Source organism: Bos mutus, chromosome 18 (assembly GCF_027580195.1).
Source record: "Bos mutus isolate GX-2022 chromosome 18, NWIPB_WYAK_1.1, whole genome shotgun sequence".
NCBI lineage: Eukaryota > Metazoa > Chordata > Mammalia > Artiodactyla > Bovidae > Bos > Bos mutus.
This window is the reverse complement of record NC_091634.1, coordinates 36,309,460-36,335,457: the sequence shown is the minus strand read 5'-3', so window position 1 is coordinate 36,335,457 and position 25,998 is coordinate 36,309,460. Positions and strand designations below refer to the sequence as shown.

At 37.8% G+C, this 25,998-nt stretch overlaps 1 protein-coding gene and 1 non-coding gene across 10 annotated transcripts in view; both read right to left on the bottom strand.

Annotated features, from left to right (window-relative positions):
• Positions 1–101: 101 nt before the first annotated feature.
• CNOT1 (CCR4-NOT transcription complex subunit 1) overlaps positions 102–25,998 on the bottom strand; it is an 82,873-nt gene continuing 56,976 nt past the window's right edge. For 4 of the 9 annotated variants that reach the window (XM_070388325.1, XM_070388327.1, XM_070388326.1 and 1 more), the window contains 27 exons: positions 24,645–24,875; positions 24,185–24,325; positions 22,702–22,881; positions 21,141–21,257; positions 20,702–20,812; positions 20,282–20,359; positions 19,926–20,103; positions 19,014–19,144; positions 18,097–18,393; positions 17,280–17,420; positions 17,080–17,184; positions 16,375–16,494; positions 14,874–15,065; positions 14,168–14,310; positions 13,706–13,814; positions 13,438–13,607; positions 12,543–12,795; positions 10,366–10,614; positions 9,254–9,417; positions 8,962–9,079; positions 7,752–7,853; positions 5,682–5,855; positions 4,696–4,845; positions 3,809–3,989; positions 2,083–2,215; positions 620–754; positions 102–443 (listed from right to left, as the gene is read on the bottom strand). In XM_070388325.1, the coding sequence (XP_070244426.1) occupies positions 365–443; positions 620–754; positions 2,083–2,215; positions 3,809–3,989; positions 4,696–4,845; positions 5,682–5,855; positions 7,752–7,853; positions 8,962–9,079; positions 9,254–9,417; positions 10,366–10,614; positions 12,543–12,795; positions 13,438–13,607; positions 13,706–13,814; positions 14,168–14,310; positions 14,874–15,065; positions 16,375–16,494; positions 17,080–17,184; positions 17,280–17,420; positions 18,097–18,393; positions 19,014–19,144; positions 19,926–20,103; positions 20,282–20,359; positions 20,702–20,812; positions 21,141–21,257; positions 22,702–22,881; positions 24,185–24,325; positions 24,645–24,875 (4,182 nt within the window). In that variant the 3' untranslated portion in view covers positions 102–364. The remainder of the gene's footprint in view (positions 444–619; positions 755–2,082; positions 2,216–3,808; positions 3,990–4,695; positions 4,846–5,681; positions 5,856–7,751; positions 7,854–8,961; positions 9,080–9,253; positions 9,418–10,365; positions 10,615–12,542; positions 12,796–13,437; positions 13,608–13,705; positions 13,815–14,167; positions 14,311–14,873; positions 15,066–16,374; positions 16,495–17,079; positions 17,185–17,279; positions 17,421–18,096; positions 18,394–19,013; positions 19,145–19,925; positions 20,104–20,281; positions 20,360–20,701; positions 20,813–21,140; positions 21,258–22,701; positions 22,882–24,184; positions 24,326–24,644; positions 24,876–25,998) is intronic. The other 5 variants (XM_070388328.1, XM_005899911.3, XM_005899912.3 and 2 more) reach the window with 2 other exon arrangements.
• Positions 22,045–22,183, bottom strand: LOC138991869 (small nucleolar RNA SNORA46). Its single transcript, XR_011467767.1, has one exon. It is a non-coding gene; the product is annotated as a small nucleolar RNA SNORA46 (small nucleolar RNA).

Sequence of the window (25,998 nt, the reverse complement as noted above, 5' to 3'; positions counted from 1 at the left end):
CATGGCATCAGCAGCTCCTTCCATTATAAATTGGGCAGGTACCAGTTTACCTACTTGCCTTGAACACATTTTGCACAAACCCAAGAAGTTTCAGACAAAGGTTTTCTCTTTCATATATTTACACAAGTTCAAAATGATATTCACAGCATCTTCTAAATTTTGGCCAAGAGTCAAAAAAATGCATTTAAACTTTGGAACGTGTCCACATAGACAGGTAGCTGACCCAAACAGTAATTGGGGCAGATACCCAAGAACCAAAGGGCCGGGCAAGTCAGGAAGAGCTGAAAGGATCTTCAGCCAGTTTATGAACTTGGTACAGTGGGACCTCCAGGCAGACACATTTACAACAGAGATGTGGTTCCATCTAACTGGCACCTGTCCCTTCCATTACTTGCTGAGCCTGCTTTTGTCCCATGCAGCACTGTGCGACGGACTGGAATAACCTGAAGAATGAAGACAAGTACAAGCTGGTGAGAAAAATTCAGGCCTGACCAAACCTTGTGTCTTACTAATTTTGGCTACTACTCCCTTCTTAATCACCCACCCAAGCTGAAGCCATCAAATGATTATTTCTCCTGTCTTAAGACTGAAACAATGAAAACAATTACTTTTGACTCACTTTTCAATTTCTGGGGCACAGTGTACAAATTCATGGTTCCAGAATTTAAATGCTGGATTTTTAATCAGCTCAATGAAGGTAATAAGAAGACCCCAAGGATGTGGCCTATTTACAATCAACCGTTCCAAAAGAACCCTGGAGGATGGAAGAAAAAGTTCATCAATGCACAGGAAAACACCAGATCATGACCACTTCTCTATTAGCTTTAGAAAAGGAAGGTGGATATACAGAAGTTAGCATAAATAGATCCTAGAATTACATAAAGTAGGTTTGAACCCCACCTCTTCCCATTACTGAGCCTAGAAAACTAAGGTAATAGATAATAGATTACATGGCACAGAGAAGGTAATCACTTAAAGAATAAATACTCAAATAGGAAGTAAGGATTTTAATGCTACTAGTACACATGTAAACTGGGGGGGATGATTCTTCTGAATGGCAGTCAGTATTGGCTTAAATATTCACATTCTTTGACCTAACCAACTGTACTTCTAAATTTATCCTAAAGACGTAAATAAAGCACAGCAACAAAGACATGAGTACAAGGATGTTCACTGATGCTTTATATGTAATCACAAAAAGGACTTACCATCTAAACATCTAATAATACTAATTAATTTTTAGTATATACAACTAAGGAATATTAATACCTAGAAGCTAATAATATGTGAAGGGGCAAGTTTAAGAAGTCTGGTCCAGTTCTTTAAGTTTGCCTGTATATCTCTCACTAGGATGTTCCCATTTCCTAATTTGCAAATGCTGTATATAGTCCAAGCAATCTGTAATAGATTCCTAACTATTGTTAGTAAAACACAAGTATGATCCTGTTATTTCTCCTGCTTAAAACCTTACTACCTACAGGTAATGAAGACAAGTTTAAGCTCTTTAACCTGGCCTTTGAAAGGCCTGATGCTTCAGGACTCAGGTTAAATATGCTGACAACACCACTTGGGAAAAATCCCTAATCTATAAAAGTACTGGCACCTTGTGTTGACACCTACTTTTTGGTTTTAACAATGATTAGTAATTCTGTTTGTGTGTGGGGGGTTTTTTTGGTGCCCATCAGACTATTTCAGGAGGGCAGGAACCAAGTCCTTTTGTTCACAACTATTTAACACATGGGCTTCCAAGGTGGTTCAATAGTAAAGAATCTGCCTGCCTGTGCAGATGCAAGAGATGTGGGCTCCATTCTTGGGCTGGGAAGATCTCTTGGAGAAGGAAAGGCTATCCACTCCAGTATTCTTGTCTGGAGAAGCCCAGTACTTGTCCAGTGTTCTTGTCTGGACAAAGCAGCCTGGTGGGCTACAGTCCATAGGGTCTCAAAGAATCAGACACGCCTGAACACACATGCATTTAACACAGATACTCGGTGAACACGGAATCCATAGGAAAAACACTCAGAATTCATAATAAAAGGGAAGAGGTTCCATTTAGAAACTCCGAAAAACAGACTTCTGTCTTACCTTGTGATCTGTTCTTGAATAGCTTCAGTGTTGGCCTCTGCAAAAAGGTACAGCATGGTGCAGCTGAAGTAGTGAGTGTGGCTATTTGGGTACCGCAGCTGATTTGCAATTGCATTCAAGAAGAGATACCGACCTAGAAATTAAGACAGTTTAGCGAGAATTTGTTCTTCAAAGGCTGAATCATTCTGACTGGCTAGGGTTTGGATTTCTGATAAAGGCTGTCATGTTATCCTTTGTTTCAACCAGTGGGACTTGGACCCCCAAAGAGTTTTCATTTCTGTGGGTTTTTACTTCACTATTTTCCACATTAAAAAATTTTTTAGTTGAAAACTATTTTTGAGAACTATTGCATAGTAATATAACATGTAAATATAAAATTTAAGTATTTCCCCCCAAAAAAACTTTATTATTATATAGAGTAGTCAGTGTTTTACATTCTGTTGGATTCTCATTTCTGCCCTTTTGTTCAGACTGTTTCCAGTATGGTATTTCATTCATGTAGCCTCTGGAAACCTTCACTGTACACTAGTAATAAAATGAGTGGAAAAACGCAAATGTTTCATCATGAAAATAGTTTTGACCTCACAGTCCCTCTATAAGGGGTTTACTTTGGGGATAACCCACCAAGGGTTCCCAGTCTCTACTCTGAAGCTAGCCTCATCTTAACTGGATTTGGTTGTCTGTGTCTGCTTGGTATTACTCACAGTGAGCTTCAACACTGCCTTGGAGACTACCCTCTTTTTTTGCTGTTGGGTTCTGGATGCAGTGGTATTTACCTGTGTTAAATCTTGATTTTTAAGCTGTCTCAGACCCGCCCCCCGCCCCCCGCCACAAATATGCAAGTAGTATATACTTAAAATTGGAGAAGGCAGTGGCACCCCACTCCAGTACTCTTGCCTGGAAAACTCCATGGACAGAGAAGCCTGGTAGGCTGCAGTCCATGAGGTCACTAAGAGTTGGACACGACTGAGTGACTTCACTTTGACTTTTCACTTTCGTGCATTAGAGAAGGAAATGGCAACCCACTCCAGTGTTCTTGCCTGGAGAATCCCAGGGACGGGGGAGCCTGGTGGGCTGCCGTCTATGGGGTCGCAGAGTCGGACACGACTGACGCGACTTAGCAGTAGCAGCAACATATACTTAAAATTAGCCTCTCAAGGATCCATAGCGGAAAAAGCCAAGACAAGCAGGACAAGTAGGTTGGTCACCACCTACTTGGGTCTCTATTACAATGAATACAGACCAAAAGATGTAGTTTAAGCACGTGAGATAACCTACACCAGAAATTATAATGTGAACATTTTGCAAAGCAGGTAGGGGGAGTCCTATTCATTAATCTTTCTTTACACATGGAATATGTAACATTCTGCCTGGCAAAGAGGCACCAATAATGCTGGAACAAAAAGCAGGCTAGCAAAACAAGTGAGCCTATCTTTAGAGAGGCTAGTAAAAAAAATGTTTATTTTTACACTAAAAAAAAACAAAACAATACACTCGTATATACTGAAATATTAACTGATGTGGTAAGGATTCTGGATGGTTTTTTACCCCCTTTACGCTTTTCTGTGTTTTCTGCATTGAGCAGATACTACTGAATTAAATAATCAGCCAGACCTATAATCATATTGACAGAACATTCTCTGTTGTGGCTTAAAGTATTTTTAGGACCAGACTATGACCAAATACACAGAAAACTTGACTCTGAGAACTGGCTGGCTTCACTCACCTTCAGTGTCCAAATCCACAGCCAGGTTCTGAAAGATGTCCATGTGAGCTGAGTGCGTGATGGTGCTCATTGAAGGTGTGCTGCCCTTGTTGTGGATGTGTGCAATGGCCTGAGTCCCTACATAGAGCACCAGTGCATTAATGAGCTGGAGGTTGTAGCGATTACCAGGCTCATTGGATACCTAAGTGAACAAAACAGAAAGCTCCTGACTTACTCGCACCGATAGTGATTTAAGCATTGATTTAGGCACCGATAGTTCTAAGAATCCTTTTTATGACTTTCAGAGAAAAGCTGAACTGCTCCCAATATTCTCTGTGACTTAAATTTTAGAAATCTGCTTTGATTTTGTATGGTTATGTAACAAATACACAGATGCTCAAAGATAGTGTGTCAATAAAAGAGGTATGATTTCCCTTGGGACACTAAAGCTTTAACAGTTACCAGCACAAAAATAAAGTTTATAAAGTCAAAATATGCATTATCTCACTTATTTAAAAAAAAAAAATTGAAGAGGGAAAAAGATGTGGTTTCTTGGTATGGGAAGACCGGAAAAATAATATAGCCTCAATCATTTTCTATACAGCAAACTGAATCAGAATCCAATTTAGAAGTCTTATTAGAGTATGGGAGCGATTATCAGCAATCTATTCTTACAGAAAACCAGTCCATTCCCTGGCTGCCTCTTCCAAGATTATGCTATAGATGTATAGGATGAATATATGTACTTATGCTAAAATGTATAATATAATCTCATCTAACCATTAAAAATGACAATGTGCTTTAAAACCTTTAAAGCAGGTTGAAATGAGACCATGCACAGGACTAACTATGCATATAAAGTATTTTCTATAAAGACACAACCAAGAGTTTCAGTCAAACCAATTAACCTGTAGGTTGCTGCGCAGATCAGACAGGAAAGTGACAGGTGATCGAGTTTTAAGATAGGAATCCAAATCCTTTTTGAATTGAGGTGGCATCACTCCAGTAAAATTGGTGAGAATCCGGGGAGCGATGTTAATTTCACTCAACATATCCACCTGCCACAAACAAATACAAGAATCACAATCAGAAGCATTTGTAGGGCCTTAATAGCAAACTGTCTCTATGTTAGAAAGTTGTTTATATAAAATTTTGTCTTGAAGAGTACTCAATCGTTTAAAAACATTTTACTGAAATACAGCAATTTATAATGTGTTAATTTCTGCTGCACAGCAAAATGTTATTAGAAGAAACAGATTACTCAAAGGTACCTATATACAAAATGATAGTAATTTCTCATTCTATACTATTTTATCCTTCTTAAAATAAGGCACAATAGGTATCTTGTAGAAGTCTAGTTTAAAATACAGAATGAGACTCTTTGCTCACCAAGAGCCCTACTCTTTGAAAAGATATCCCAGCAAAGTAAGACATCATATTCTCTACTTTAATAAAACTTACAGTAGCCATGTAAGGGGTGGTATGATCTTAAAACAGTCCCTTCTTTTATTTTGACAGTTTAAACAAAATGCAAATACACACCTATGAAATATGGCATTACTAGTGTCTATTCTGCAATGCTCTGCCACTAGTGGGGCCACCCAACAAATGACTGGCCCAATACCCAGGTTGAGGTTCTATAAATACAGCTAAATTTAATAAAAAAACTGAAAACAGCAACTAGACAAATACTGTGAACCAATATCCAGAAGCAGTCAGTCTCATACTTTATCAGGTTTAATAACATAACTGCTTCCCCCCAAAGAGCAACGTTATCCAACAGGTAACTTGTAGGTATGTGTGTTCTGGGGGCAGCATATACCTCTCTTAGCAGAGAAAGGACTAAAATACTAACAAACAACTTTCTTTTCCTTAAAACTATTTAGAACTTTACCTTCAGATTAGGAGTGAATGGGTCTGGGAGCCTCATGTTTCTTGGGAAGGCACTCAGGATCAGATTTCTTAGCTGGATACAATTAGGTGGGATCACGTCACAAAATCCATAATGGTAATCACAAAGGAACTCAGGAAAATCATGCAAAAGAACCAGCAGCACCCTTAAAGTGCCCTATTTTTCAAAAACAAGAAAAACATTGGTTGTTTCCACATTAAGAAAACAAGAGTAACATTTTTACTATTATAAATTTAACTGGAGGGAAAAAAAGGCAAAACTAGGTATCCAGAGTTTATAAAAAATACAACTTACCAAAACCCAAACAAAAAAGAAAATCTGAATAGCCCTTTATAATAAAGAAGTTAAATATTTGTTAAAACTCTTTCCTCAAAGAGGAAGAGGCTTTACTTTGGCTGGCTTTACTGCCAAATCCTTACAAATATTTAAGGAAAAATTAACACTATTCACAATCTTAATACAAAAAGATTATTTTCCAACCCCTTCAATAAAAGTAGCATAACTTTGATCCCAAAATGACATGAAAACTAAAAACAAAAAAAAATCCTAAATAGTAGAAATGGAAATCAGTGATACATCACAACCAAATGATCCACAAATGAATGCAATGGCAGTTTAAGAATCTGAAAATTAATGGACTAATAACACTGACAAAAAAACACATGACTTTGAGTTCAAGAAAGCATCCAATAAAATTCAATACTCATTTTAATGATTTTTAAAACTATCAGCAAATTATGATTAAAAGGGCATTTCCTTAACCAGAAAATGGTACCTACAAAACTACAGATTTATAAAAACATTATACAATTTCACAAAAACATCAATATCTGGAACATAAGTCTAAGGGAAGTAAAATTAAAGACCTAACAACTAAATGGAGATACACATGGGTTGAAAGGTTCGATATTATTAAGGCATCTGTTTTCTCCAAGTTGATCTACATATTCAGTGAAATCTCAATCTAAATCCCAGAAAGTTTTATAAGTAAAGCTAATTGCAAAGTTTTATGGAACTGCAAATGATACAGAATAGCCAAAATAGTGTTACAAGAGAGCAGTTGAAGAACATTCTGCTCTACCTGAGTACCTTTACAGTAAGTCTTACCATCAAGACCTTTTGATACTGGGCTAAAAGCAGATCAACAGGTAAACTAGGGAGATGCCCATACACAGTCAACTAGATCATACAGGTACTAAACAACTGAACAAGAAATGAAGAACTTTAAAACTGTTGGTGAAAAGCCTTACATACCTATTAAGCTGGAGGGTATAAGGAAGGGGAGAAAATGACCTTCATCATTCACAAAATTAAGTTTGCTTTCTGAATGTAAATGTAAAAGCCAGAATTAATGGTTTTTTGAGTAGGGGGCAGGCACGTGCAGAACAGAATGAATTTAAGATTAGCAAATATTTCTTACCCAAGACACAAAAAGCAACGTACAATAAAAGAAGAAAACAGGTCAGTTTAACTACACTGAATTTAAAGCATCTACCCCTCAAAAAACACATTACTTTTAAGGGAGTGAAAATGCAAGCTACAGGAATAGGAGATGTCTGAATATACATCATCAAACGGCTTACATCCAGAATACATAAGAATCCTTGTTTAAAAAGAAGAAAAACACAGATAATCCCAAAGGGATATGAGCACAAGGCTGAAGAGGTATATCATCAAAGGCAGATACCCAACTGGCCAATCTACACACAAAAATCTTATTAAGAAATCAAGGAAATGCAAACTAAATCCACAATGAGATCCTTCTGCACAACTGCTAAAATGAAAAACAGACAATTTCAAGTATGTTAAATATGGGGAGAAACAATCTAATGCAATTCTGGAAGAGTTAACTGGTGCACACATTGATATATGAACATCAAGCACTGGTTATACAAACTATGTTCAATTTTTGCACTTTTCTGAATATGTGTTATACTTTAAAAGCTTAATTAAACAACATTAGGCCTCATATACTGCCAGTTGAAGTATTTTTCAAGTGTTTTAAACTGCTAGGTTTTAATTATTCTGATTTTACAATTTCAAATTAATTACCTTGTAGAGGATTTGCATAGGTTTGGTGAGTTCCACATTTCTAAGGAAAGGCGCTAAATATTTGAATAAATCAATCAGTAACTGTGCATACATAGGCCATCCCTGAAAGAAACATGGGTAATAATTACACTCAGTTGCTGTCCCGCCACCAAAAAGGTTGCCCAAGCAGCTACGCTGTGACTATTATTTTCTTCATAAACCTTTCTTAAAGACTGACTAGCACAAAAAAGGAGTAAGCAAAATAATGCAGATAATGGGAAATGATATTTGAAACAAACTGGCTCCAGAAATTCCAGGATATTTCGGTCCTTCTGCCTGCACCAAATAGGGTAAGGGTGTTTCAGACAGAACACAAAACACCCAGCCAACTAAGAAACTCACATCTGTTAATTTCTTCAAGTCCTGGATCTCAACTATTTATTTTTCCCACGTTCAATTCCTCAACTCTTAGCAAATAACCTCATCCAATTTACAACATGAATCCTTTATTTTCACCCAAATTTGGCCTGCTTACCATATTCCAATTATACCAATTATGTGCACTTTGGGTAGATTGTATTCAGTACTGTTCTTCCTCCTGGAATGCACTTATTCACCGAATACCAAATCCATTTAAGGATTATTTCACTTTTTTTTTAACCATAGTAGTCACATTTGTCTTCTGATCTGAAGGGTCAATCAAAGGTACTTCCTTACACTCATCTGCCACTTAATTGCAAGATGAGAGAGAAATGTTCTCATAACTGTGTTTATTCACAATTATACTAAAAACTCTTATCTCAAATTTTATCTTAATTCTTCAAATACAGTAGAGACCAGTGGTCCTCAACTCTAAATGTATGAGTCTTTAGTATTTAGAGTGAGAACTTGTAAAAGTGGCAGGTTCCCGAGTTCCATTACTCAAGAGTTTTATATAACTGTCTACAGAGGTGCTTTAGGGTCTCAACATTTTTTGGAAAATGCCTTACAAGGCTGACGTAAGGTGACTCATGACAACTTGGAGAAGCCATACGCTAATCATTGAGGAATGGCTTTCAGGCAGAGGCGGTCAAGTACCTGTTATGCCTCTCCCCATGACCTGACTCTACATTAAATGTAAGGACCCCCAACTAAGCCTGAAAGAAGTACAGTGACCACTGAATGACTAAGAGTGCTAGTTAGTCCCAGGTAGTTACAGTCTTCATCTGTAGGAGATAAACTGCAGCCACACCTTCTGCTGTGGCGTGTGTGCCAGCATTCTTGCAATAAATATCCGATGGGAGATCAGTTCAAGCCAAGCATACACAAAGCCAGGAGCTTTGGTAGGCCTCAAAATGTGGAATGTGTTGCTGAAAGAAGAAAACCTTAGTCAGAAGCACAGTCCAACTTAAAGTTAAAAGACTATAAGTAGATAATATGCAAGCTGCATTGTAAATCAACATGCTTCTAACCCAGAGTTCTTCTCAAATTTTATGACACTAAAACAGCAATCCTTAACATTATTACTTTCAATAATAACTCACCAGAAAGCTGTAAGTGTCTGGAAATTAATGGTTTCCAACACATGCTCAGGTGCATTGAGTTCCAAGAGCAGCATGATAAAAATTCGGTGGTAGGGAAGTTGCTGAAATTCACTTTGCCGAACATCATGATCCTGTAGGAGAACTCCCACTACTATACCGAGGACCTATAGAGCACATAGATTATACAGCATGTAAATCATGAAGACAATTCATTTACCACTCTCTAGTCATGCTTCATACCTTTCATTCTTATGCCTCACATGGAAGTAAATATAAAATTATATACTGAAAGCCAAAGGGACCACACGTTGGTTTGATCTGCCCTGTACTTTTATATGTTTTCTCTGAATTTCCATAACCATGGACCAGACATGTACACTCTCCACAAATTTTTCTAAAGCTCTAGAAGTCAGCATGGTACATATTTTATCCTGTTTACACAACCAACCTAATCTTTCTGGTCTGACATAAAGCTTACAGGAGGCAAATGATGTATACTTCTCTTGGCATTTAGGAGATGGGAGGTCAGATATGCTCTTAGGTTGCAGAAACATTGCAGAACTATCCTGCACTCCACTTGATTTCACCACTGAAGAGTAGGGGACGTGAAACCCATTTGTAACTATCCAAGACCAAAGTCTAAGTTCATTTTTGCACTATCTTAACATTCAAATTACCAGGAATTCCACTGCAGAAATCAAAGAAAAACTCTGTTCCTTTTCAGAAAATCAAAGACAACTGCAATGTCACTCATGGTATCTGAGTTGTCAATCTTATGTTATCAAAGGAGATGTCTAGTCATCCCATTCACAGTAACTCTGTACTTGGGGGCAAATCTTATACTACCCTAAGTATCTTCTAATGTAGTCATTACCAAACAGTAACACACTGAAAATACCTTATACCGTTTTGCTCTGAGAGAGGGTGTCTTTCAGTTAAGGCACCACACTCCTCTTCTAAAATTCGGTTATTATGTTTACTTATTATCTATGAATTTAATTTCTGGACAGAAAGGGGGATATTACAAAATGTTTTGAGGGCCCTGTAGGGTTGAGAACCACTGATGCAGACTTCAAGTGTGCAAAAGTCTAAGGCAAGAAAGGATTTCAGACCTTATTCAGCAGATTAATCTTTGTGACAGTGTTGGTGGCCTCCCCTGAGTGCTTTACTAGCAGTGCAATGAGTCGGACAAAGGCATCCAGGTTGTGATAGCACTTGGCTCGGATCATGGTGGGATTAGCAGCAGGATTGTGCTGCTGCTCTGCCTGAGCACGGTAACTGATTTCAACACACATTTCAGTACACAGACGAAAGAACCTTGTTATGAGGTCATCAGTCTTCAGGATTCCTTGCTGGTGCATCTACCAAGGGAACAAAAACATTAGAAGGCAGGATGAGATAACACACATGGATAAACGTTTAATTTTCATGCCAAGAAGTATTCTCTCGTTTAATCCTGTTGTCACATTTCTAACTGTTACTTTGTAAAACAGTAGAACCCATGACAGAATTCCATCAACTTTGATGGAAAATGAAAAAGAATAACAGGGCAATTTTAAACAAGCAGTCCATAGCCAATAATTTCAAAAGTTAACTATGCAAGTTAAACCACCTTTTTAGTAACCCATTAAGTCATACTAAGACATTCTGGTCAATGTGTATTTCCCCCAAGTAAGAGATTAAGTTACATATACTTTACTTCCTTACAAAATTTAAGATAATTTCTTCCATCTGACTTAACCAAAAACAACAAAATTTTTGAAACTCCAACTAGTTGTACTAGGAAAATCAAATAATAATTTATACAATAAGTAGGTACCAAATTTTAGCTCACAGATCATACCCAGCTATTTTAATGTAAATTAAGATAAAGTGAAAAGGGTAAGTTTATTTAAAAGAAAGGATAAGTACAAATTTTATGACATAATCTGGAAGTTAAGCAGGGAAGTTATTTGGCTAGTACAAAAGAAGAAAAAGACGACAATGTAAAAACATTAAGGCTGCAGAGGGAGGTCAGTGCTTACTAAGCAATGAAACCAAGCCCAGAAAGAAAACTTGTTTTAAAAAGTTTCCAAGATAATGGTCAAGTTAACTGTCCCTTGATAAATAATTAACACAGCTGAATTGACATTAATACACTAGGCAAAACAGATGGCTTGCAAAGGGACTTCTGTACAATGAAATCTAAAAAACTAAGTGGGGAGAAGAAATGAGGACAGACTGCTATGATCAAGAGGGAGCCTAAGAGGAGAAAGGAATTCTCAAAAAGATTCAAAAGCACAGAAAAATATAATACATTATCTTTTTCAAATGAAGAGAAGAAACAAGAGCATATAAGCCAAGAGGAAGAGCCGAGACAGGTGCCACATCCATACCCATGAAATATCAATGATCACAAAAACCAATTGATTTCAAATTCCTCCATCCAAATTGGAAATCAAGCTCTAAGTATGCAGTAGCAGCTTTTCAATAGGGTATGTTTGATAATTCCTTGGTTTCTTTTAAGGGAGAAACTTAACTTATTATGATTTAACAAAAAAAAAAAAATCACCTTGAAAAGTAAATCCAATTCCTAACAACTTCTAAAATTCAAACCAGCTCTTCCATATTCAATTGTCATTCAAATGAAAGATAATTTGTATCTTTCTTTGGTGGCACACCTAAGCTTTGGTCTCAGTTTGAAGAAACACAATTGTCAAAATGCAGAAATAAGCTATTTTAGGAGATAGCTAAGCTAATTAATTTAGAAAGATAAAAAGCACTACCATTTAAATGCTTAAGTTTTGCTGTTATATTTTCAATTTTCTATTTTTTTGTTTTTTGGCTGTGTCTCGCAGCTTGCAGGATCTCAGTTCCCTAGCCAGGGACTGAACTCGAGTCACCAAAGTGAAAGCACCAAATCCTAACCACGAGACCACCAGGGGACTCCTTATTTTACTTTTAAACATGGGCTGTTACAGAACTTTACTTAGCCCATAATCTCATCACTGCTGATAATCAAGCTGGTAAAATTACTATATACATCTGGCAATTTTATTATTCATTATCTGGTCCACTGTATTCTGTAGCTGTGACAACTGAAATCAGATAAAAAGTACTAAAGGGGATAGCAAATGCTGACTTTACTGCTTAGTCACCAATGATGAGAAAATAAACAGTATCAATTTAACTGAGTAATGATGAAGACATTTTTGGTTTACATGAGTATGGAGGTAACTGACCACAGGTACATAATACTGAACTTTAATAATGGAGGCATCACACCCTACTTATGTTGAATAAAAAGCACCTTTCTTTCCAAAAGCTCTACCTGTCCAACAAACGCAGAGAAAGCTTTGGTACTGTCACGACCAGCTGCTGCTGAATGGTAGAGATTCACCCATTCCCTCAGAAGATACTCTGCCTTCTCCCTCAGGCCTGGAGGATCATCATACTCTGAGGCTTGAGAGATCCCAGAATGCATCATAAAGTTAGGGCCTCCATGAGCACGATCAATCATTGCTTCATAGTTGGATCGCACTACTTCCATCAGTTGGGGCAATCTAGTACAATAAATCCAGAATGAAAATCAGTCCACTCATGGTTGTGATTTCAAAGACATACAGTTGGAAATTTGCTTATTTAATAGAAACCACAAGAGTGATGATCATTTACCATTCCCATGATTAAACAAAACTATCCTCGGTTTTCTTTGTTATCTGTTTACCCATGAGGACAAAATGTGCAAATGACTGACTTCAGTTAAGTCACTTCTTGACCAAAAAACGCCCAATGAAAGGGAGCTGATGTCTGTGGTCAAAAAATTATTCACTGCATGCCCACTATGTGCCATGCTTTGTGTTACTTAATTCTCAACAGCTATTTAAGGTATTATTTCCATTTTATATAAGAAACAAACGTAGGGAGGATAAGTCAACTTGTCTAAAATCAGATTTTAAGCAGCTGAGCCAGGCCTTCAACAGAGGACTCTGACACCAAACCTAGTGCTGTATGTACTGGTCTGCAGCAAGAGGGCTTGGCAGCAGTTAGTTAAGCTTTCATATTTCAAGGGACAATATTAGGCCTCACCAAAGCTTACCATATGTTGTAGGTAAAGCTGTTATGTAACGGTAACGTTAGTAAGTCTACACACTCATTTCTAAAACTGCGGAATGCACAACAACCCCAAAACATTTCCTTCTCACCCTTCAGGAGCATTGCCTCTGGAGTGAGCATTAATCCTCATGAGGGTTTCAATGGTGTGGAACAGATCTGCCTCAGTAACATGGGCAACACTCCTTTCATCCACCAGCAGTATTTTTACCAATTGCATAGCAAATGCCACAGCCATGTAGTTTAAACCATTCTCCATTGACTGGCAACACAGAAAGCACAATGTAAGAAAGACAGCACTGACAGCAAACACACTTCCCAACTACCAGAGTCTCTTTTCCCACTTAATTCTTTCCATACCTGAGCAAGGTGAAGATCATACTGTTGCATGTTGACCAAATGATTGCGAATTAGCAACTCCACTGCCTCCACATTATATTTGTATTCATCCCGACACTCAATTAGGCACCTAGGAAAGGCAGTATTCCTTTATTCATAAAGGCTCACCCATGCTGTGGATCAGGTGAAATAAAGGGCCCACTTCATTCAATGTTAACTTATTCCAAATTAAGGATGCCTTGAGTACCAACTGAAAATCAGTGTATCAGTTTCCAAGATTTAAAATAACCAGTAACTAAGGAGAACAGATAACCCAGTGTTAAAAGTTTTGCTAAGTCTGGAAAACAAAGCATTCCATTTAAGACATATAATTCTCACTACTGAAAATTAGAAATTCCGTATGTTTGAATTTTATAAACAGGGCCATGTGGTAATGTGAGAAGGCAGTTGAATAAATATTACTCTTCTAAGACAGGGACTGACCTTGTGATCTGTTTGTTACACCATGGAGACCCATATGCCCGGCCATCTTGAAGAGCTTTCAAGACCAAGAGGTGGCACTCTCTGTAGCGAAGAAGGAGGTCAGCATCAGCACCACTGGTGGCATCCAGTAAGCCCTCTACAGCCTATTGAAGGAAAAAAGCATTCATTCAGATTCATGGAAAATACTCAGCCCAATAATCAAAGCCAATAACCAAACCTTGATACAAAGTACAATGTATCTTCTAAGGCCTCAGTAAAGAATCTCTCCCCACACACCAAAACCCTTTCCACTTGCCTCACACACACCCTCTCCCAGTTCCTTCCAGTTTATACTTACTACATTCCTCACTGTCAGAAAAGGCTTCACTGTCCCAGCAGAGCCAAAACCCATTGTGGCCCCACACCCTGCCCCCCACCAGTACTTAGATCAACTGTCCCTCAAAACCTAAGGGAATATCTTTTAAAGTTTCTTAAATAATCATAATTCCTGAAAATCTTACCTTTATAGGGAAAAAAAGACTTCGCACTTTAAAATTTGTAACTATTTGTAACACTCTATTCTGGAGAAAACCACCTGCTTACTACAAAACAGAACCTACTTTATATTAATTTTTAAAAATCTTAACCATAAAGTAGATAATGATGCAGGTCACCAGATGTATACAAACTCAGCGTCTTCTAAAACAAACAGATTAAGAACACTAACCTTCTGGAGCAATCCAAGAGCAGCAATGGCATCTCGAGAGTTCCGTGATAATACTACAACCTCCAGAAGACTTCTGAGGGCCTGAGCTTGGGGGTTCATGGCCAAAGTTGGCGGGATAGCGTGAAGATGCTGCTCCAGTTCTGTAATACACTTATCATAAATCTGAGCTACATCATCTGTTGCCCAAGCTTGCTGTTTTGAGAAAACAACCAAAGGGGGTGGAGGGGGGAGGCGTGGAATTAAAAGACTTTTCACTGGCACAAGCAGCAATTTAAAAGTATGTTTACTACCCGTAATTTCTTTTCATCAAAAACATGGAAGGGCTCTTTCATTTCCCTTCCTGAACTATTTCGTGTTGATGCTGTTAGGTGGGGCAGTGCAAAATAAGCCCTGGCATGGGGTGGGGGTTTTACTTGACAGTGGAAAGCTTTGCAAACACCAGTACAAACAAGTGATAAAGACGGCATGATAAACAATGAGACAGGCTGAGGGCAGCACCCCCTGTAGCATGTAATAATCTCTTTGCAGCCTATGAAAGTAAGTAATTCAAGCCATGGAAAATATAGTTTTCAGTCCAACTGTTAAAACTCAGTGAGAGAACAAGAACACAGCATCATTTCTGTGCTATTCCTATCAAACATGTACTACCTGAATCTATTCATGAGAACATACTGTACAAACCCAAATCAGGTCATTCCACTAAACCATGGGCCTGTAATCAAAGTGTCAAGGCCATGGAAGATGAAAAAAGGAGCTAGGCTAGATTGACTTGGGGGAAAAATTTTAAATATGTCAACTAAATGAAATGCGGTTCTTTTTTGGGGGGTGGATTTGGGGAACACAGCTTGTGAGACCTTAGTTCCCTGACAAGAAACCAAACCCGGGCCCCTGCAGTGGTAGTGAGGCGTCCTACCCTATCCGCTGGACCACTAGGGAATTCTCTGAAGTGTGTGATTCTGATTTAGATTCTTTTACTATAAAAAGACCATATTAGGACACTTTGTAAACTTGAATGAGGTCTGAGGATTAGATGACATTGATGTATCAGTGTTGACTCTGATTTCAGTGGTTTTACTATGGTCACGTAGAATGTCTCTGTAAGGAAACACAGACTAAAGGATACAAGAGTGACTGGGACATCAAGGTCAGCACCTATGTTCAAATGGTTCAGAAGAAAATGTTTCCCCCTCACATTTTCAACTTTTATAACATTTCAAATTTTTAGAAAATCTTTTTACAAAGAACAGGGCAAACCATGAGGTCACCAAGTAAATTCCTTTAGTATGTCAAACATGAAGGTTAAATCAACCTCGTGAATTAAAAAAATTCCCAAATGCCATGCTGATGTGATACAAAGGGTAGCTACACTCCACAATGCAACAGCTGTGGGTAATTTTTTTTCCTTGTAACTTAAGCTCCTGGGAACAAGTGACAGATTAACTGACAGAAACATTCAAATTAAACTGTAAATTCCTCAATTTAATCCAAGACAAGTACTTACCTTCATGGGCTGGGCTAAAAATCCTGTGGGCTGACTTAAATCATTTGTAGGCAAGAAGCCAGGCACATTGCGTGCAAACTCTTCATAAACAGCCAGCTGCTTTGGGTCCACACCACCAACCTTGGAAGAAGAAAACCTGTTTTAACAGGATCCTCTTCACAATCAAGGGAAACCTTTTTATCAAAGTGGAAACTTTGCATGGGAGTAAGCACCAGGGTTTTGAGAAGGGACACAGGAGTCTTTACAACATTTAACACACGACTGAATAGGCATGCATGTATGCACACACAGTTCAGGGTTTCCTATTTTCCCTGAGACGTGTCAGAGTCACCCTCATTTATACTTTTTCCACTGGCAAATGCCTCAAGTAGGACCATGCAGCCAGTGCAATTCCCCAATGGAGCTGTAAAATTGCTAAGATTTCTCAACATTGTCTTCTCACCAACAAGCAACTAGCAATAAAAACTCAAGTATCAGAAGGGAAGACCAAGCTCAGAAACAAAAACTAGAAGGCATATGAACGTTTAACAGCAGCACTTCAACAACAGGGGGAGGGGATACATCTAAGCTATTTCTGTGTCTTCCCCACAGGCAGCCTTTAAGAGAAATCACATGATTTCTCAGAAACAGAATTTAACCCCTATCTTAGTCCTCAGAAAGAAAACAAAGACAGGGCAGAGAGAGAGAGACAGCCCCAAGTCTCACTTTCAGCCTGATTTGCTCTGGCATCCGCTCAGCTTGGTATGTTAACACAACAGGATCACAATACCTTCGCCCTTCTTGCCTAGCATGTTTTCTCAGCTCAAATTCCTGCAAACAAACAAAAAAATCACTGAGGTTCTTGTTATGAGGCACTTTCTTAAATGGAAAAACAAATACTTAAAAGGCAAATGCTAAACACTTACAGTTGCTAATCTCTTGTCCATCTCAGGGCCTGCTTTTTCTACTGCAGTCTTCTGAATAAAACAGCAAGCTAATTCACAATTGTCCTGAGCTAATTGAGCAGCTGCCTGATCCATCATTTCCCTTTGTTGTGGGCTTGCAGTCTATTGGGAGGAGAAGAGACAGAAAAAAATTTAAAGTTTTCTGTGGGTAGACAAAACAGATAGATGGGATACTAGAAAATGCAATGTTTGGGCAAATTAATTTTAGAAGTTCCAACTCTACTTATGACTTATTAGCCGTGACCATGAAGTAATCTAACAATCATCTTCAAGATGATACACTACTCAACTGAAACATCTTATCAGGTTGTTATGAAGATGGTGAACACTATGAAAGCAATAAAGCAGTACACAAAGATATTACTAACCATGACATCTGAGACCCCAAATGAGTGAGTGAGTTATCTGAAGAGACTATGTGCTTATGTATATGTGCACGCATGCGTAGTCACTTTAAACTGTTTTGTACTGTCCTACTCCAAAGTGCTTTAAATCTAAATTCTTCATGGTAAACAGAATCAAGAGTGTTAACTTAGGCAGTTTTCAAAAAATCCTTCATTTCTTTAAACCAGTAAGTATCTACTACTTGCCAAATACTACTGAGGATAAAATAAACAAAAATAAACACCACCTCATAGAATTGACAAATCTAAGAGGAAGACATCAAACACATATGGTGACTATTAAGAGTACGTGGAATGCTCACTGCTACAAGCAAAGAAAAATGAGCTTTGTAAGCAGTAATGAGTTTTATACTACAAGAAAATAGTAAACTTACACGAAGGGCTGAGGCAAAACTGTTTTTCAGGTTGGTTGATATGCTCATGAGTAAAGGTTCCCTGCAAGTAATCATAGCCATTCCAGCTGTCAAGTTCCGCATCATGTGATGAGCTGCTATTCGCATTCGAGATTCCTCAGAATCCAGGGCAAAATCTTTCCTGACTATTTGCTCACAAGTAGTCATGGCAATCTTAATTGATCGATCCACCACAGGATGGACCAGCTCCTGGACAGCCCGTTCGATTGCTTGGCGCACACACTGCTTCAGCTGTGGATGGGCCTGAAACAAGGGAATCTAGGGAGGAAAAAAGAAGTCAACAATTTGTTTAAATAAAACAACCAAATTTCTATCAGTAATCACGCCCTTGTCTTTGAATTACTTCCAAATTAACCATGAACTACCCATTTCTACTTTAAATAATGAAAAGCTCAGAAATTGGAAAGCTGGGCTCCAAGGAGGGCACAGTAATCACTGTATCTTGTGATACATGATTACACATCAAGTTTAATGGGCAAACTGTTCATTACTAGATGCTTAAAGACACTACCCTGGTTAGTCAAAATTTGTGGCTTGAGTACTCCTAAAGAAAGTAACTTCTTTAGTACCATGGGGAAATGCAAAAATAATCAAGATAATAGAAAAAAAGGCTTTCTACAAAAACTATTATTTTCAAAATAGCAAGCATTTTATTAAAAAAAATTACATTGAAATCTTTTTCTTTACTTGAAAGACTATTTATGGGTATTTACTGAATTTTTAAGAAACTTAAAAAATATTCATGATGAACTTATACTACACATAGCAATTCCTACTCTCTGCAACAAAAGCCTACAACTTAGGAATCCACATAGGAAGTAAAAAAGGGAAGGGAAATTTAACCAGTTGACCTCGTCACAAAGTAACAGTTTACTTACTGTTGGGTTTAGAGTAATGTGTGGTGCCAGGCCTGCGAGGGAATAGACATTGATGTCATGGTAACTGTACTGTGGCTGTGGTGGAACAGTGGCTGTACAGGTGGTGCTGGTAGCTGGTGTTGTAGAAGTTGCTAAATGTAGAGAAAAAATAAAAGCTAATGAAAGAAGCACACTTCCTGACTTTACTATAAAATTAGCAGGGCATCATGTGGTTTTAATCTAACTAAACTGACTGAATGGGGATGGGGAGGGGTGGCACAGGTCACATTTTTCCCACCCTGAATTATCACAATCTAAACAAAGCATGTAAGACTCAGTCATGAGTGCCAGGCCATGCACCTGGGCACAGGAATGAATTGAGGGGTCTTGCCACATTAGCTGGCCCAAACCTTGTCCCATTATTCTATATATAATGTATATCAATTTTGAACCTATTCTGTTTCTAGTTTTACCTGGGGATTCTTGAGGGCTGAGAAAAAAGAAAAGCTGGTTTATTGTAACCACACCTCCTAAAGCTCCCAGTCCTCTTAATGCAGGTTAAATAACCCACTCGCCTAATGGGTTGAGCCAATCTGGCCATCCCCAAATTTGAAGAATAACACAGGTCTTCATGCCAGTGCACTTCTTTCTCTAAGACCTCAAACAATGTAACAGTCTGGCTGAGGGGGAATATGAGGAACAACTGATTAATGATATTAGTTACGAATACCACAGATAGAATTACCAGACAGATACACTAAGACAATGCCTAGACATTACTAACATTCCCTTAAAAATTTAGAAGGCTCACCAGAAAGTACACAAAACTGCAACCCCACTTTACACAGAAAATTACAACTTGCTATACGCATGCATGCGAATGTACCACTGAAGAAAACGTATGATAAATAGAGGGTTAATTATCACACTTACTTGTGGTTGTGATAGGAGGGAGCTCCTCTGGCTGCTTGACATCTTTCTTTGGAGCAGAGAGTTGCTCATCTAAGTTCTTCAGGCGATCTTTATCCTTTAGGAGGTTTCCAGGTTTTAGCTCATTGATGTCTAATGCAAGATTCTTACAGAGGACCTCAATTTCAAACTTCAAGTTTAACTGTGTAATTCCAATATTCAATGAGAATATTAAAAATGAATATTCAGCGTCATAATAACAGACAGTATTCTCACCCATTTGTCATAGTGCTCCCCCCACTAAAAACCCTCTTTTTCCTGTAAATTTTAATAATGTAAAGGAAGACAGTGTTCCTAAGGATAAAGAGCAACAAACTTACCTTTAAGTCATGTTCTTGATGTAGCTCAGCTAATACATTCATAATAGCCATTGTCCAGGGGTTGGGTGGCCTAAAAACCTGAAGAAAACCATTATGTTAAGCTTGCCCCAAACTCACTCTTTAATATGTATTATCTAAAACAGTTAAGCACTCACACCCATGTGGCCATAATAAAATCCCTAGCCTTCCCACAAATCATATTTCAGAAAAACACCAAAACCCAAAGCCACCCATTAAAGTGAGTCCTGTATACTACTGAGCCTCTCAATTTGGAAATCCCAAGCTTCCTGAGGAAACTAACTGATCTAGCTCTATGTTGCTAAGAACTGAGGATATAGCCTCTTGACCTTCTGCCAAAACAAATGAACTCTCATTAGATGACTCAAATAAGTCTTCAATAAAATATTAAAATTTACTCACCACACTACGAATGCTAGATTCTAAGACTTTGGCAACAAAGGGCACTACATAGAGCAACTCTTGCTGTCCTTTAACATAAGCCTCTAGCAGCAAAGATTTTACATCCAAGTCCTAGAAAAACAAACACATTTTTAAAATGCTGGGAATATATTAGAAAATTCCTTATTCAATATCCCCAATTATACTCTGCCAAACTCATCCCCAAAATTGGAATCAATAATTGACCCTCACCTTATGAAAAGCCAAGGCTAACAATCATACCTTTTGTTTATCTTGCTAAACATTGTAAGGCCATGGGCATGCAATTAGGGATTCAAAACATGGGCCAAACCTTCACAGATACCCCGGCAAAACAGCCCCAATTAAAGTCAAGATTTTTAGATAGACTATGCTGTATGAACATTCTCAAGTTTTACATGAGCCTTTGGTTAAAACTTACAGTGTGTAAGATGGGTTTATTTTTAGCTAGTGTAATCATTCCTAGCCAATGTCCCAAGTTCTTCAGCAAAGACCGATCAGAGAAATTGGCTGCAGCTTTATCAGAAGTCAGGAGTACCTGAAACAGTGTATGATTAAGAAAGGTATGAAAATGAGCTTATAAAAAAACATTCTCAACTAAATGTTTAAGGATTCCATTATTCTACATTAAAAACAAGCTATCAATACTGAGAACATGCCCCAAGGTAGATCCTGTCCACGTATCACTGCAATATTTTGTTGTGTTCAGTGACATTTTTACCTTCAAACGTCTTTACATTTAAAAAAAGTAAAAAAATTTACAAAACTAAATTTTACAGAAGGTAAAAAATATAAAATACATCATACTGACGTGAAGTAACACCACGTATCGTATATGGTCCCACAGCAAAGTATTTTAAAACTGAAAATTTTAGCTAGGTTTGAAGCAGCGACCCAACTGCAAATCTGTTTTGAAGAGCTAAATTCAATTCAAATGAAGACTACAGCTATGATCTTTAAGTTCTTCCCAGACAGCAGGCATTCTAAGGAGTATAAGAAGATTGCAGTGCTCTGTTGTGATCTTTAGCATTATCTTTGGAAACAACTAAGATAACCTTCTGGAATACACTGTAATATTGCTTACACACTTTGAGAAGACCTAATCCATTTCATCAATTCTCTACTTTTAACTTTCTTAAGGGAGACAGAACCAACACTCCAGTGTCTTGCATACACTCATACACTCATTTCCTACATAATACCTTTTATGGCTATTAGTTTAAATTTATACTTTTGTTTAAAAGAAAGAATCTTTTGATCCAAATCATGTGGAGATTTTCGTATCCCAACAATCCCTGCTATCAAATGACAAAGGCTGGATTTAGTTATGTTCCTTAACTCCATACAGCAACAGCAGAATGGCACAAAGTCAGCTGTGCAATAGAAAGGAGCCAGGAATTCTTTTGCACTACAGCGTAACCAAGAATAGGGAAAATTCCTATTCACAGGTTTAAATATAGTGCTGGTTCCTAAGCCAATATCCCAAGTTATTCAGCAAAGAATGTTTTCAGCTATATGCTGGTTCATGCTGTTTTCTTTAAAAATTATTCTTCCTAAGAAAAATACTTAAGATATTATAGAACAAGCATTAGCCCATTAGGAAACGTTTGACCTTAAACTTCTGAGAATCTTAAATGGCTATTTTACAACACTGAAGAATCTTGAGCTATCTGGCATTTAAGACATAAATGATGGTATGGTATAGAATGATGAAAACGAGTATGTCTATACGACTAAATTCTTCATGAAAACTTAGCCCTGTATTTGAAACAATGCCTAAAGCAACTTGCATAAATACTGTAACAAATACAACATACAAGAGAAAACAATACCCTCTAATTCCACCTGTGAAATCAAATATTTCCAAACTAAAAACAGTAGTAAAAAGAAATACAAAGGTCTGACAGAAAACAAAATTCTGTAAAGCAATTATCCTTCAATTAAAAAATAAATTAAAAAAAAAAACACACAAGAACACTTACTTTGATGTTTCTATAAGTCTCATTCAGAACCATCTTATTAAACTCAGGATTCTTCAGCGTGTCAAGGAAGTTAGAATACAGGCTGTGAAAGTTTGGCTCAATACTGACTCTCTTCATAACCAGGTACTGTGAAACCCAAGGCATAAATTCTTCCTTCACAGTTTCCTTTAGTTCTTCAACCTAGCCAACCATTACAACATGGGAAGTATTCAATTAAAAGATGATAAAATACAGTTTTATGTTTCGTTTCTGTGAACATGACTACAGTGTATGCTGCTGCTGCTGCTAAGTCGCTTCAGTTGTGTCCGACTCTGTGCGACCCCACAGATGGCAGCCCACCAGGCTCCCCCGTCCCTGGGATTCTCCAGGCAAGAACACTGGAGTGGGTTGCCATTTCCTTCTCCAATGCATGAAAGTGAAAAGTGAAAGTGAAGTCACTCAGTCGTGTCCGACCCTCAGTGACCCCACGGACTGCAGCCTTCCAGGCTCCTCCTTCCATGGGATTTCCCAGGCAAGAGTACTGGAGTGGGGTGCCACTGCAACATGCTACATCTCCCCAATTTTACACAGTTGCTATCAAGTACAGTATATTCAAGTCCATGTAAGTATAGAGTCAATCATCTCTTAAGCTGGGTAATTAGAACTGAAACATCTATGGTCACTTTAAGCTTTAAAATTGCAAAATATGTAGTCCCTCATCCCCATCTTACTTACTCTCCATTTGAACAAAAGAAGATAAATTACTAATCTACAACTTGTTATTAACAAGCCTGATGCCAGAACTATGTTTTTCTACATTTCTATCTCTAGGAATTATTTGCAAAGTTTGAAACTCTTCTTCCAAAAAGCATGCAAAATGCTTCAAAATTTTCCCCCAATCAATTATGGTGAGAGTCTCAAAGACAGTACTTGCATTATAAATTACATTTCAAACCCTTTTGTTTAGGCTAATTAGTATTGACGAAAACAGACATTTCCAAGTATCATCTTAGCACATAATCTTGTAAGGCAAGCATCAATTCTTTTCACAAGCTGTTAATGATCTCTGGAAGGATGTGAATTGTTACTACAAATACAAATGAAATTCCCATCATGAAATCATTTTCAAGTTTACTTCAAAAAGCCTGTAACTCACTGCAAAACAATACTATTTGGGACTTCCCTGGAAGTTCAGTGGTTAAGAGGCTGCACTTCCACTGCAGGGAGTGTGAGTTTGGTTCGATCCCTGGTCAGGAAACTAAGATCCCACATGTCATGCCATGTGGCCAAAATTAATAAATAAATAAATAAAATCAGTGCTATTTAACATCTACAGAATCTACAACCACTAGTTGTATATCCAAGTTCCCTTCATTTTGATTTTATTATCTTCACCTTTAAAGATTAAAAAGGGTAGAGAATATCAAATGTAAATCCCCCAATCCATCAAGAAAAACAACAGAGAACATTTGTAGTGATACATAAACTATTACTTCAGACTCACCTTTTGTGTCATATTTGACTGGGAAAGGTTGTTGAAGATAAAAGCAATTTTCTCCTGGATATTTTCTGGGGGCTCTACGATTCTCTCAGTTTGATCTGTGGCCACAAGCAATGTATCTATATTTGTTGTATTAATAGAAGGCTAAAGAAATAAAATACATAAAATTAACAAACTGAAATCCTTACTACACAAATCCTAGGGGTGGGGTATGTACACAGATTCCTTTAGTATATAAAATACATATGGTATGTACAACTGTGCACTTGAAGTGCTGGCAAGAACATGTACTGAACTATTCATAGGGGCTACATGTGGGAAATCAGGGTGGTAAAGGGAGAAATGCTGATCTTTCATGCTTTATTAATAGGCATGTGTTATTTATAATAAAGTACATGCTCACTATTGGATATATTGCAATGTAACAACAAATACAACAAAGAAAGAAGATAGACCTACTTACTGGCACATCTTTCTTAAAGCTGACTCCAGTTGGCCTGGTGACTGTAACCGTTTTAGCAACAGTGGTGGTTGTTGAGGTGGTTACCATAGTGCTAACCTGGCCAGCAAGGGGAGCTTTTGCTGGAACCTGGGCCTGGGCCTGGGCTTGAGCCAGTGCAATACTTCCAGGGGTTGTGATAGAGCCCTGCATTTTCACAGGAGGATCTCTAGATTGCTGTCCATACTCAATATACTAAAGGGGTAGAGAAAAACACATTAAATAAGAATTCTTAACAGAAACTGAAATACTTGAATTAAACTTCCCTCACTTCTGAGAGACTGGAAATCATATCAGAGCACTCTTTTGGTTCATCTATCTCCCTTATATCTTGCCCCATTCTGGTGAATATTCCCATATGTGTAATATGTAAGTGGATACCACGAACTTCTGAAGAAATAAAACTAAAATGTTACTATGCTTAAGTATTTATAAGAGAACCAGTTAACAAGTTTTAAAAAGGTAGCCACAAATGCTTACCTATAAATTTCCTTAAATTCCTTCACATAAATAAACTTAGAGGTTCTAAAATTTATATAATAAACTGATTTCTATTGGATGCTAATGAAAAAAACCACAGCCTAAAAAACACTGCAGCGTGAGTTCTCTCTCAGTAAAGCTAATAGCACAAAACAAGAACAGTTTACACCACCTAGCCAACTGAAGGGTAAGCAATGTTCTAGGATAAGTTTCATCCCTCTCCTCCACATTTCCCAGTCCAAAAAAATTCCTTCTCCCACACAAATTAGAAGACTGACATAGCCTTCCCGATACTATTACCAACAGCTTGTTCCCGACCAAAAACTAGAACCTGTGTATATATACCATAACTTTATTCAAAAAAGGAGACATTTTCAAGAAGGAAAAATATAGCCCTTTAAACTGAAATATAAGCAATGACTTCTCCCCCCTTCTCTGGGTAATAAGTGTGTTACAGTGGGAGCTCAGGACCAGTCAGTGTGACCGTTTTCGTATCACCTCCCTCATTCTTGCTCTCTAGTCTTTCAAGGTCCCAGATCTGAATTTCAAGCTCATCTGATTGCAGCAGCCTCTTACTTCCCATCCCAGCTTTTCAAACTCTGTTTTCTTGCCGAGTTTTCAGTGCCATAATTTTGGCATAGCCCTCCAAAACCCCTCAATAGGGATCAATATACTCCTGCCTCCCATGCTATGGTTTCTGAGGCTAAACCATCATAATGACTCTGTACTCCTACAAACAAACCCAGCGGAATGAGGTAGAAAGTGCTGGATTAAACTACAATACAGAATTAAAATCAGTTCAAATTCTGATCTGATTTCTTAAAATATGATCTTATAA